The sequence below is a fragment of the Neopsephotus bourkii genome, unplaced genomic scaffold (assembly GCF_033783945.1).
Source record: "Neopsephotus bourkii isolate Nb327-2 ecotype Australia unplaced genomic scaffold, CSIRO-AGI_Nbou_v1 NB_1381, whole genome shotgun sequence".
NCBI classification, from domain to species: domain Eukaryota; kingdom Metazoa; phylum Chordata; class Aves; order Psittaciformes; family Psittacidae; genus Neopsephotus; species Neopsephotus bourkii.
In genome coordinates this window covers 36,977-50,955 of record NW_026901860.1, presented here as the reverse complement: position 1 = coordinate 50,955, position 13,979 = coordinate 36,977, and the positions used below count along the sequence as shown (strand labels likewise).

The window sequence follows — 13,979 nt, the reverse complement described above, 5'->3', positions numbered from 1 at the left end:
AGGTGTTGGGTGAGAGCCTCTGGACCGCCACCTGGGAGGTGTTTACCACTGCCTGTGCCTGCAACCGGCCTAGGAGACAAAGCCTCTGGGGCAGGAGGCAGCTTTACCCGAGCTAGGCCGCCCGCTCAATACGGCGCAGGCCAACCCAAGCTCTCCACTGCCCTTTGCCCGGCGCCAAGCGCGCCGGGAAGGGCCCGGCACTTGCTGAGCGAAGGCAGCTACCCCCGCGGGGGCTCCCAGCGGGGCAGGCAGCCGCGCCGTGACAGCCTCAGGACGGGAACTGCTCCCCAGCAGCGGCAGGGCGGAGGCCTCGGCTGAGGGAGCGGAACCGAGCGCCAGGCGCCCCGCGGCGTCACAGCCGCGCAGCATCCCCCCTAACCGCCACAGGGACGGGGAAAGACTGCCCGCACCCAGCACTTCCGACCCGTTCTCTCCCGCCCCGCCATCACTTCCAGGTCGGGGAAGGTGGCTTCCGGCGGGAGGATGTGGGGCGCGGCCGGGCGCCGCTAGGCCTCCGCCACGGTGGGCGAGGGGCAGGTGTCCGCCCCCAGCGCCCGGGGGACGTTGACCATTAACGGCCCATGAGGGCAGCGCAGGGCTGAAGGGACCCGGCCTTGGCGGCCCGTCGCCCAGGGGAGTGCCGCTGCCGTGCCGCTCCCGCTAACGTGGGGCTTCCGTCATGCAGAAGATGTTGATGTACTTCTGGGGCTTCCTGTACAACAACTACTTTCGGTTCTGGCTGAAGTGGCTCCTGAGGCTACTGACTCAGAAATGCGAACTGCAGCGGGTCTTAGAGGGCTCGAAGGCGGGTGCGCGGCGGACGCTGAGTATAGGTAATGAAGGGTGCCAAACCGGGGCGGGCTGGGAGCCTTAGAAACGGCCTGAATTATAGCAACAGTTGGGAACCAGGAGCTGCCCCGAGAGCAGAGTGCATTCACTGGATGGGGTTTTCAAACTTTCTTCCTGGCTGTTTAGTGAGGATTTTCATAGAATCACAGAATGGGTTGGGTTGGAAGGGATTTTAAAGCTCATCCAGTTCCAGCCCCCTGCCATGGACAGGGACACCTTTCTCTAGACCAGGTTCCTCCAAGCCCCGTCCAACCTGGCCTTGAACACTGCCAGGGATGGGGCGGCCACAGCTTCTCTGGGCAACCTGTGCCAGCTCCTCACCACCCTCACAGGGAAGAAATTTTTCCTAATATCTATTCACAGAGAGTTTCAAGCCATTTCCACTTGTCCTGTCCCTACACACCATCTCTGCAGATTTCTTGTCAGCCTCTTCAAGCACTGGAAGTTGCTCTAAGGTCTCCCTGGAGCCTTCTCTTCTCCAGGCTGAACAAGCCCAGCTTTCTCAGCCTGTCTCCATAGCAGAGGTGCTCCAGCCCTCTGATCATCTCTCTGGCCTCCCTGAGTCACTCCAAAAGGTCCACATCCCTCCTGTGTTGGGGGCTGAATGCAGTACTCCAGGTGGGGTCTCATGAGAACTGAGTAGAGGGGGAGAAACACCTCCCTCGACCTGCTGGTTATGCTTCTTGTGGTTCAGCCCAGGATATGGCTGGCATGATACCTGTTGATTTTGAGATCGAGTAATTGTGTTTAATTATGTGTATAAAAGTGATGCAGAGTTTTGTAACATGCCGCAAGAACATCTATTGTCAATTATTTAAACGATTCAGTTCAATTTAACTGTGACATTTACTTTTTTCTGTATTGCAGAACATTCACTGGAATCATCGAAGAATAAGGTAAAAGATACTAGCGTTTAAACTATAATAGAAACTTCTTTCAGAGACAGATCCCAGGAAAGAGCATATGCATTTATTCTTTTAGGGTGGAAGAAAGTAGAGGTATAGAGGAGAGAACAGTATTTTAGGTTCTGTATGCTAGGGTTAGTCGAGGCTTCTCAAAAATAACCCTGTGTCCCTTCAAATGTTTGTTCCCATCTCTCCAAAAGTCTACCCGCTCTTCAGCAACTCAGGCAAGTTGTTATGCAGAGCTTGTGCTCACAGAGAGGGATAGTTCTCCCTGTCACAACAATCTCTGTTGTTCTTGTAGAAACCAGAAGTGTGATGGAGATTAATGATACGGATAAAGCAATTAAATGCTGTGTATACAATAATGTCTTGAATTGTTGGAAAAAGGTAATGCAAGTTTGCAGGTGGATATTGAATGACAAACTCATTCCAAGTGTTCTATAGCTGTTAAACATAAGCTAACACTTTAAACCCTCAAATGAACGAAACCTTGTCTCTTTAGACATTGAGGTGACTGCATTCTCTGTTTTTCTAGCTGATCACTGGAACATTATGTTGAGAGAGAATTAGTAACTGCCACAAGCATCTTTGTTGCAGTAGAGCACAGTATGGGTGGGTCTTTTAGCATCTTTTAATGAAATGATTATATCAACTATGTTAATGTTAATTTTTAAAAAAGTTAAAATATGATTATATGAACTATATTAATGCTAATTTTTAAAAGAGTTAATCTCTTGCTATACTGAGATGAAGCTGCTTTGGTGTTAGTATGAATTGTGTTAAAGAATGCATTATGACCATAAAAAGTTTGGAAGATGAAGTTAAATTTTAGGTGGGCAGTGTATAGTTATTGTTACTAATATTTGTCCTTTACCTTAGAAGGCTGCAGAATAGCAGTATCTTACATTATGTTCTTTTGTTTCACTCTAGCATTGAAACCTCAACTTTGTTAGCTCAGCATCTCCTAATTCTGAGGCATTATTTCGTTACTGAAATTGTATCACTTTTACTCCTGGACAGATACATTTTTTTCAACTGGATTAGGAATAATATGTTTCAATTCAGCATTTGAAAGCAAAGGAGAACCTTGACTAGGCAACTCACAAACTTTTTATTTACTCTTTATGGGACTCCTGTGTAAATGTTTATAGTCTGACAAAGTTAAAAATTATGCTTTTATGTAATTATTGCATATGATATATATGCAATTTGATCCCATTTATTGTCAATTTACAACAAATTGACTGTTCTTTCATAGTAAATAATATGTACATGGCAAGTATACAGAAGCTGAGAAATAAGAATAAAGTAGAGGATAGACTTTTGCACTCCTCATAAGACTTTTACTATGTTACCTTCCTAGATTTTGAGAAATGCTGTGCATGTTGAGGAAAACGAAGTGGAGAAGTGTGTCAGAGATTTAATAAAAGAAAAGAAAATCAAACAGAAGGATACAGGGTATGTTTGGATCCCGAACAGAAGTTCTTCATAGCAGATAATTCTGATTTTTTGGCATATTCTAGCACTTGCTAAATCTGATACAATATTTAAGCCATTCAGCACAAGTATTTAAAAAGAAATTAGAAAAGAAGGTATTGTCGTGTCCTCTTCTCCTCTAGAAAATAAATTACCAAGTTTTAATTGACATGGATTTAGGATAACTGCATCTCTGTCTTGCAAGCTCCTTCTGTTACTCCTTATTTTTAAGTAATATGATTATTGCATATGTTGATTACATGAACTATGTAATTTCTTAGATATATTTGAGAGTATAGTGATGTCTGATGAATGTTTGCATTCATCTGCATAAGTAATTATGAACAGTTGGGAGGAAAAATTGTGAATAGTCAAAATTTTAAAGTTTAATGAAATGCTTTGAAGCTCTAAGTATTTCCAACAAAACTTTACTTCAGAATTTAAAATTCTAAGGGCAGGTGAAGGATGATATATGGAGTTTTCTTGTGTCATCACAGATTTCAGCTAAGTTACTTTTTACTTCCATAATCTAAGTGAGTAGGGCTTGACTGTGCAGCACTGGAATTGGCTAGAAGGTGTTTGAAGTAGAAATAAGGTCTGTATAGCAGTGTACTTGACCAATATATTGTGGTTTGAAAGATAAAACACTTCCTAATTCTGGTGTTTACATTGCATTAACATAAGAAATGTCTTATCTGGTAGTTAAAACAAGGATTTATAGCTAACTTTATGCCAAAAATAGCTATACCTCTTTATGAGCTTCTGTGTGGTGGTTTATTCTTATTTCAGGTTTAAGACAGATCTGCGTATATCCTTACTGCAGATATCAGGTTATAAGAAACTTTATTTGAATGTGGAAGATCTGAGGAAGATCCCGTATGATTCGGATAATGAAGAGCATGAAGACCAGTTAATTGAGGTGAAAATAATAATTAAATACAAAAACTGTTTGTTTGGCTTTTCCCCTCCAAGTCCAATAGCTCAAGTGAACTTAATTTATTGGTAGTATTCTTACCGGTTGGCCTACTAAAGCTCTTTTTACTTGTGAACTGCTAAGCCATTACTCAAGTGCCACATTAAAATACAACATCAAAGCAAAATAAACTAGTAAACTAGAGTTACTTGTGCTGGGATTATTTTGTGTGAAATTAGACGTAACACCACTACATAAATAGCAAAATACCTTTGTAATGGATCACTGAAGGATTGTAACTAAATATATATTTAATGTCTAATTTATAAACCAATAATTACCAAATAATAAAAAAACCCAAACAAAATGAAACATTAGTGTTTCCTTATTCCTGCATCCCAATTAGTGTCAAAGAGGATAGTTTCATACTAGAAGATAAAGCTATCAGTAGTGTATTTTAGGTAACAATAAATAATAGCAAGGAAATAATACGATACTGTTTGAGGCTTTTTTAAATAGCTTCTACTGTGCAAATACATTAGCATGTAATTTACAATTATCTCAATTAGCTATGCAAGTCTCAACACTGACATGTTAAGTAAGCATTCATTGATATTTTGTATTTCAGCTTATAGCTGTCCTATCAGAAAATGGTGCATAAATTGATGCTGATGTGAAACAAATCTTTGTCTCTTTAGTCTTGGTACAGTGGCTTTGTCTGTGAGGGGAAATGATCACATTTAATGTTAAATATAATCATTTTCACAGTGGTTGAAATAAGCTATTGTAGTATGACTCCAGATTGCTACTGACAGAAAAGAACAGCATGCAGATTGTATTCTGTTCCTTGGTGAATGGTTTCTAATGTCAAGTAGCAAGTGTGCTGAATTACATGAATTGGAATACTTTAGCAGCTGTACATAACATGGGAGCATATTTGTGCAGCTTTGGAATTTGCTGATGCCTCATGAGAATCTGAAGGCCAGAATCACCAAGCAGTGGTGTGACATTGGCTTCCAAGGTGATGACCCCAAAACAGACTTCAGAGGAATGGGACTTCTGGGGTTAATGAATCTGGTGTAAGTGAACAATAAGTATTTAATTTCTTTTGTAACAAATTTTCAATATCTGTATATATTTTCTCTAGATAGTGCTGTTTCTAATAAAAACCGAACAGAAGCAAATAGAAATGGTGGTTTCTGTACAATAAAAACTGGTATTTTCTAAATAAGTCAACATTTCTAGAGGTTGCACATCTGTAAATGTGCAGCTGAATAAAGGCCAAAAAGCAAGTTGAGGAACAGAAAATTGCCTGAGACATTTTTTTGTTGTCCTATGATAGATTTGGTAGGTTATAACTTAGAAACTAACTTGTGAATAGCTTTTTAAATTCCTGAATTTCTGTAATGAAAAATAAACAGGTTTGCATAATGTTGCTAAGCTAATTTGTAGACTTGGGTGAACTTCATATTTTTCAGAACACAATTATTTTTTTTTCCTATCTTTATAGTTCATACTGAATATAATTTAACTTGCTACCTTTGCCTTGGTTTCATTGTGTGCCATTTTTCAGTCCAGGGTAGTATTCAGTTTTTTGTTTTAGTTTAAAGCTGCACATTTTGATGTTGAACATGTTAATTTTATTTTTTTTGTTAATATATGAGCTTTACAAAACAATGCAAGATCCTGTTTTACACTAACAGGTATTTCAGTAAGCATTACACGGATGAAGCCCGTCAGATCCTTTCTCATTCACATCACCCAAAGCTGGGGTAAGTCACTATATTTGACTTTTTCTGGCTTGCTGTGTGTAAGAGCTCATATGAAGATCACAAAGCATGTCTCCTGAAAATAAAGAGGAGAATGTTTGTGAGTGGGTTTTTTTTCCCCAATAAAGGGTGAGAAACCTAACACAGAAGTCAGTTTAAGGCTGGGAACTATGTGTAGCTTGGTTTTCTTTTTTTTTCAGAATAGACTTGCTGGGACAAAAATGTTGCAAAATACTGGCTTTGGCTAACACACTGAGCACCTTTAACATCATAGTTATCCTTATTTGTAGTAGGCTTAGTTTAGAGTTAGAAATGAATACTTACTTTTTGCCACCTTATGATCCTGCGTTGGGATGGTAAGATGATCTGTTAAGCTCCCTTTTTTGGCTGGGTTTCTGTTCTGTGATGAATATATACAAAGAGATGCTTTGTGGTTGTTAAAATTTAACTTCATTTTTGAAAACTTTGTATATTAAAACATTTAGGTCATTTATAGGGAAATATACTCTAAAACTAGGCAGGTACAGAGGAAAGCAGGTAAACCTGTATATATAATCCAATCCATCTAGTCTCAGTCACCTACCAAGAATGGGAGGCTTTGATGACTTCCAACTAAATAATACTACCTTGTGCAATGGGGTCATGAATAAGAGATCAGAGACGCTTAGATCAATTAAATGTTCATATCACTGACACTAATTAATCATTTTTTTCCCTTCCCCCAGAAACATTTGTTTCAGAGGTCCTTTAACAATTTCTATTATGGTGCTTTCTCTGCTGTGCAACAGAAAACCAGATTTTTCTCAGCTTGAAGAACAGGTTGAGATGGCCATTCCATTTATACAGCAACAGCATCTTTGATGTCTGATTTTTAATATTCCAGTAGAGCTGGTGATTTGCAGTGAGCAAACTGAAGTCAATGCTGATTAGCTTTACCATCTCATTATTGCCTAATGGCAACATTTGTCATACTATTGTATAGGAAACTAATGTTTTTAGAGAACTTTTACATGGTTGGATGCACCAGGGAACAGAAGGAGTGGTCTGTAGGCCAGAGTCAGCTTGCCAACAAGCAGCATAAGAAAAATTGACCTACAGTTATCCTAATGCAGACTGTTTCAGGGAAGCTTTTAAGTCCTTCAATCCATAAGGTAACACATGACATCTGATTGGTGTTGCAGATATTCTTATGCAATAGTTGGAATCAACCTGACAGAAATGGCATACAGCTTACTTAAGAATGGTGCTTTAAAGTCTCATCTGTACAACATGGTCTTTGGATTGCCGCAGATGGAGCACTTCCATCAGTTTTACTGTAAGTATCTGTAGTTTCTGTAGGACGGACTACTGGGGAAGGCCTACAACGTAGAGTTGAGGGTGCTGAAAATGCACCTGATGCTTACACACTGTGCTACAGAAATTTGCATTTAAGGGATACATTTGGGTGGCTTTCCATCTATTAGAGACTGCAGTCTGAAAACTCAGTATTTGCACATTTTCTTTTCTATTCATTATTACAGCATCCAAATGCTTGCTGTTGACCATGATGGGACAGTCCCTGCTTTAAAGGATTGATTAGAGTCTAAATGATTGTTCTAGGTCTAGCTAGATCAAGGCAGAAAATTGTGGAGGTTTTTTTTGCAGGTCAGCATTTTTATTTCTTCACAGGTTACCTGGTTTACGAGTTTGACAAGTTCTGGTTTGAAGAAGAACCAGAAAGCATTATGCACTTCAACCACTACAGAGAGAAATTCCATGAAAAAATTAAGGGACTTCTCCTGGATTGTAACGTGATACTGACCTTAGGAGATACAAAGAAACCTTAACTCCTCTGCAGTCTATGCGGTTCTGCATCAAGAATGGAGTTATGCATTTGCATAGGAGTCTTGCATGTTCCACCAAAAACTGTTTAATAATAGAACCTTTTTTCTGTCTTTTTTGTTTTCTTACATCTAAGAAAATAATCAAAAGTGAGTTCAGAAAGCTTGGACAATCAGCCTCTGTTTACAGGTCTTTATATGCTATTCTCCAAAGGAAAGCTTTTTTAAAAAAACAAAATGCAGAACAAAAACCAACCAACAAGCCAAGACAAAAAATAATCCTCTAATCTCAAGAGCCTCTGGAACATTTGCTTTCACAATTTCTATTATACTTGGTGCAGGGACATGAAGCAGGTATTTATGCTGCATCATGTTTTCCATTAACAAATTTGACTGTTAAATTGTCTTTTAAAAACTTCTTTTAGTTGAAATTACTCTGGTTTTAGACTTCGTTTTCTAGTTCCTAAATGTAGTTGACGGTTCACTCATCAATGTTAAATTTCTCTGTAAAGATGTCCATGAAGGGGATGTTTTAGTCACTTATGATTTGGAGAACAGCCTTAATCCATCAACATACTGACATACCTAGGAGAAATTGCTTCTGGCTAAGGAAGTTTTCTTATCTGTGTCTTTGTACCAGCAAATTCCTGTGCTTGGAAAAAGCTTAGTTTGCAAACAAACAAAAAGAACCACAAATCATCAGTGTGAGGATCAGATCCTCTGACTAAAGCTACTCCTTCTAAAAATATTCCTGCTGTAAAACATTTCAGTTCTTTCTAACCTGACTTCAGCTGCTCAGGCTGCTTGACTCCCCATCTCTTGTCAGCTCTTCCTTTAGCAGCTAATGGGGTCTTCTCAGTGGGAAGTACAAGAGTTAGTTTAGCCCTTTTACATAATTCACTCATTAAAAACCTGTGTTGCAGCTGCAGTCCGTATTTTGTGAGAATAAACTCACATGAAGTACAAGTCTCTTAACAAAGATGTCTTTTCCATGGAAGGGATGCAACTGTTACATGTTTCTTAATCTTGGCATCCTCAGACAATCTAATCAATAGGACTTCATATCTATAGTGTGACTAATGATTGCTTAAAGCAACTATAAACACTTGTGGTATGATCATTGCTTCATTTTTTAAAAACCTACTATTAAATATAAGTGCCTTCTGCTTTATTCAATCACTGTTTTATTTTGTTTCTGTAACCAGATCATAGCCTTAGAAACTTGATTTATTTGGGAAAGACTCTTTTGAGTATATACCTAAATAGCACACAGTGGCACAAAATATTTGTATGCTAATATAAGCTTTCATGCCTTTGTTTGGTTTTCGTTTAATCATCTCAGGTATATCAGTTAACTTTTGGTCAGTAACTAATCATGAAGAGATTCCTGAAGAATATAAATATTGAACACAAGGAAAATGACAAACCCATTTTTGTAATGAGTATTATTACACTACGTAAGTATTAAATGTATTGTTATAATATGTAATACTACGTCTGCTTGGAGATAATCAAACCCCAACTGGGCATGGCCCTGAGCAGCCTGATTTAGGAGACTGCTCTGGGCAGGGGGTTCGACTAGGTGATCTCCAGAGCTGCCTTCCCATGTCTGTAATTCAGTGAGTCTATGGAGTAACTAATAACTTCTTGCACTGCATCTGCTCAGTTGCTTTTGATTCCTTAAATGTTGGTGGTCTCTTATTTGTGGGAAGGCTCCTCATTAGGGTAGCCAGTATAGATGTAGAAGGTAACACAGTTGTTTTCTTTTTAGGATACCTTCCATATAGATGAGAGTTAAACAATTCTCGATTTTAACATGTGCAGGGTAGAGAAGCGTTCTTCTCATCTGTGTTGGCTTGAGGCTATTCTACTAAAAAATAAAAGATAATGTGAAGATGCTTGTAGGGAGAATGTTAATGGCTATGCCATGACTTGGAAGCCGAACAGCTAAACTGACTAGATAACAAAACTGACAGCAGGAAACCAAGTTCTTTTGCTGTTCCCAGGTATTTGAGTCCTGTAATTATCACCACTAACAAAGCTGGATCCTATGGTGAGTGTTCTGGGATTCAGGTCTTGCAGTGGAGCTGTTTTTCCTGACCCTTGTAGATACTGTCCATTCCTAAAACCTGAGGAAGGAGGTGGAAAGTAGACTCTTTCCCAGTGGCTGGGAGGTTAGCTAGCTGTTACTTTCTAGCCCCAGCTTCTGTCATGTTTGTCTTCGTTAATAATTTTTGCTATTGCTTGCAGATCTGCTTTGCAAACAACATAAGACTAACTTTTGGAATTCCAGAAGTGACCCCAATATGTTTAGCAGCAGGAGGAAAAGAGAGCCCATTGGTTTTTATCTACTGCTTGCTAGAAAGTACCAGAATTGCTTGAGCCATCCTCTGAAGCACTCCTCTGTGCCAGAATCTGCAAGCTTTTGATTTTTTGTTACCGCAACAGCTGCAAATTAACTTACATCTTCCTCTTTCCAGCCTTGGAGCTTTCACTCGGCTCCTGGTTCACTGGGAGACTGACGTTTAACTGCTGCGAGGCTTTTAAAGCCCAACCATCAAGCTTCGCATTTCCTATCACACACTTAGGACTTTTTAGTGTAGAATGTAGGCTGAGCCTGCTGCGATGCATCTACTGTGGCAGTACACAAGGAAAAAAAGTAAACCCAACCCTCATCAGATGAGTGAGATATATGGGAATGCATTAGTTTGCATGTAGTAATTAAGGTGAACATTCTGTTAGGCTCCAATACACCTTCCCAGTGAACAGGTAGAATGTGCATGTAGTTTTGTATGCTCAAGTAGCCCAGGCCTTGTGTCTAGGAGTCACTATCTGTAGACTAGTACTGGGTGTCCTTGTTTGCACCAGTCATAGGATAATTGTATTATGGTGGTAGCTAGAAAATATATGGGAAAAAAGTAAAATTGTGTTTAGGGAATAACAATGTTTTACTAGTCAGCATTTTATACTAATTGTTGTAGGGCAACAGTCCTAAGGTTATGGTACTGGAGGTAGGCCACCTTTCTGCAAGTTGATATAATCAATTTGTCTATATAATGAATTTGTCTAACAGCAGAATTTGTTGCTTGTGGTTTCAGTCTAAGAGTCTTAAAACCTCGCTAAAATCTTTTGTTATTTATTAACTGTCATGTTTTAAAGTATGTATTAACTAGTTAGAATTTGCAGGTACTATTAGTTTTCTAACTTTCTGCCTCTTGAAAGCATTCACAATGTGAAAGCTTATATGCAATAATAATTTTAATAAGAAAACCCAACAAAACTGAACACAGTGAGGTGGTTCTCAAAGTATTTTGTTGTTACGACAGGAGCAACTGTTTCACAAACTACCTCCACTTACGTTCTTTAGTGGGTGCTTGAAACATGGTGCCGTTCTGTGAACAAATTAACCTGAAGTAGAAGTTTACCACAAGCAAAGTATAATCTAGTCTTTTAGTAAGGAGACATCACTTCATAAGTAAGAGACTTGTGTGGAAAGTAGTGCTATTTAGGAAGGAAGGAACTGAGGAAGTTTTAAAAGTGGTTGTGCTTCTGTCATCTGATAGAGCAGCATAAAGAATAGGGCACTATGTCCTAAAGGACTGTAGAAATGGGGCCAATTTAAGCACCTCAGCTAAATAGTTTTGGATTTTTGCTTTTTGAAGAACAAAACAAAACATTAAACACATACACAAAGCGCCAAGCATTTCCAGATTTTCCATCCTGGCTTAAATAACAGACATTTTACAAAACCATATCGGTTAGCCTTGGTTTTAAGAGTTATCGTGATGAAAAAGTTTGTGTTTAGTTAGGTGGGAGTTCAGCAGTCAGTATTCTTGGAAATACTGCTAGTGAGTTTGTGGTAGATGTAACCTGTTGTTCCTTTCTGTCATCCTTGGTTTGTGTTGCTGTAGTACACTGGTGATCACTCTTTGGGCTGATGTTTCTTGTGCCAGTGTAGATAACTGTCTTCGTCTAGGGGAGTATAAACAAAAACCAGCCCCAGACAGGTTGTGGGCAGTTTCCTCTTCTCACACTGTGCTTAGATAGCTGCGTACTAATAGAAATTTCTGTTTACCGCAGTATAAAAGCAATAATGTAAACTGTGATGTCTGTGTAATAGATGTTTACAATGGTAGCAAATAAAGAACAAGTTACTCTGGAATACTGTCAACATGAATGTGTTCTGGCCTGCTAGAAACTGTAACAGTTTCCAGTTAGCCATGCTCTCAGCTCATCGCTTACACCGCAGTAAGACCGGAAGCTTTACCCCATCTTTTTTTGTGGGTGTTTTTTGCTCTGAGAACTTGTTTAGTTTATGGTTCCTGGGCTGGTGTTGTGCCTAGGAAAGGCATTGTTAGGAAATAAGCCTGCTGCACAAACTGCTGGAAGTGGTAGGCAGCACAACATCTGTGTGCATGGAAACTGAACTGGAAAATGCAACAGCTAGAATAAAAGGCTGGCTGGCTCACATGCATTTTCTAGTTTTTGTCATCATCTAAGATATCTTCCTTGAGTCAAACACCAGAAGAAAGGGACAAGATTTAAATCTGAGATCTCCATAAAAATGGTGTTTAACTATGAAGGCTGGTCTGATACTATAGAAACACACTTACATACAAGTCCACTTGAAATCTGACATCTCTTGTAACAGGAAGTTGTACAGTGGGAAAGTCCAAGTTTGACAGACAAACCAAACTCAACCAAACCTGCCACCCTATATTGGGAGTATCGTGCACTGGAGTCAAGACCAACATCCTGTAGTTCACTCCTTGTAATCCCAGCACTGAAACACACATGATGCTGCTGCTAACAGCATGTCACACATTTCCATTATGAGCCATATTTCAGTGTCATGTTCCTTACCACAGTTTTGTGCTAATTATTTGCTGTTGGCCTAGTTGACCAATAATTTAGCTTGTTTGGGTTCTAGCTCTGCATCTTAATGCCTCTAGAAAGATTTGTGTTGGAAATCTATTTTAACCTTTCCCCTAAAGCTGTTAAAAGATGCACTTTGCATTACATTGGAACTTCCTTTATTTATTTATTCTCCAACTATTTTTTAGGGAAGCCTACTTAAGTAGAACTTTCTTGTTGCATGCAGCTGAAATAATCCAGTTTTCCCCTCCTTTTACCAATGTTAAATTTACATTCATAGCTGCACAGCAGAGAATACTCATAGATAGGAATGCCTTTCTTGCAAGTAAAATATTTTTAAGACTCAGAAAATTTTATGAAGCATTCATTTTATAGGCATTTTACTAAACACACTTGATAATTTAATGAGACCAATAATAATACAGATCACATGTTCACTTCTTTTTTAAACTACTTTCTTCTTAGATGGTTTAAATTCCAGGGTTTTCCAACCACACATTTATTGATTAAATTAAGGACTCGTGTTTACTGTAAATTAAAAAAAACCAAACACACAAACATTTGTCCAAAATAAAAATTAATTCCAGTTTGAAATGCCTCTGCAAATCCTCACAAATTTGTATTACCTGCTCATTTTGCACTTAGTCTCTTTTCTATGCTAGAATTCCCAGGAATTCACTTTTGCTGAGAGACAATGGTGGGTCCTAGAAAATTAGTCCTGCCACAGATGGGACTTGTCACAGTCCACAGATAGAATGGGAGAAGTGTCCAAATAACAGCATTTAATGAAAAAAAAAAAAAACAAACACAAAAAACCCACCACCAAACAAACAAACAAACAACAAAACACCCAAACAAAACCAAAGTAAAACAAAATAAGCATTGTTATAAAACACTTAAAAATTAAATAGAAGTCCCCTTCTGCCCTCTACTTTCTTTACTTCCTATTGCAAAGCAGGTGACATTACTGAAGTGTTGCCTTATTATATTCATTTTAATTTGTCTAACAATCTTTTATTCATGTGGCAATGAGGTGGTGGAGGCACTGACAGGTATAAGTCTTGTTCATCGTCTGTTAATTTGAGAAGTTCTGACAATACTGGCTTCTTAGGAAAATGGCTATCCTACAAAAAAAAAGATTGGTGTTATCCTAGAATACTATGCAGAACAGCAGAAGGTCTGATAACTGTGACTGAGAGCACAGTGTTTCTAATATTGATACAATTCTAGAGTATTTAATCAAAGGCGGGCTATATATTATGAAGGGATCATTCAATCCAGAGCAGTTTCACTTATTCTTTAATTAAATATATCCAGGAGTTCAAATAACCATCTTTACTAATAGTTCTTAATATACTTCAGGCACTTTTTT

The 13,979-nt window shown here is 38.8% G+C and overlaps 1 protein-coding gene across 2 annotated transcripts; it reads left to right on the top strand.

The window, feature by feature from the left end:
• The first annotated feature begins 635 nt into the window (after nucleotides 1-635).
• On the top strand, nucleotides 636-11,889 carry LOC133219902 (ELMO domain-containing protein 2-like). Of its 2 annotated transcripts, none has more exons than XM_061367559.1 (8): nucleotides 636-809; nucleotides 1,717-1,745; nucleotides 3,118-3,212; nucleotides 4,020-4,149; nucleotides 5,089-5,222; nucleotides 5,847-5,915; nucleotides 7,094-7,227; nucleotides 7,581-11,889. In XM_061367559.1, the coding sequence occupies exons 1-8, from the start codon at nucleotides 680-682 to the stop codon at nucleotides 7,736-7,738; spliced, it is 879 nt and encodes a 292-aa protein (XP_061223543.1). In that variant the 5' UTR covers nucleotides 636-679; the 3' UTR covers nucleotides 7,739-11,889. The 2 variants fall into 2 exon arrangements, with proteins under 2 accessions (XP_061223543.1, XP_061223542.1); XM_061367558.1 differs by having other exon boundaries at nucleotides 638-833.
• Nucleotides 11,890-13,979: the final 2,090 nt, after the last annotated feature.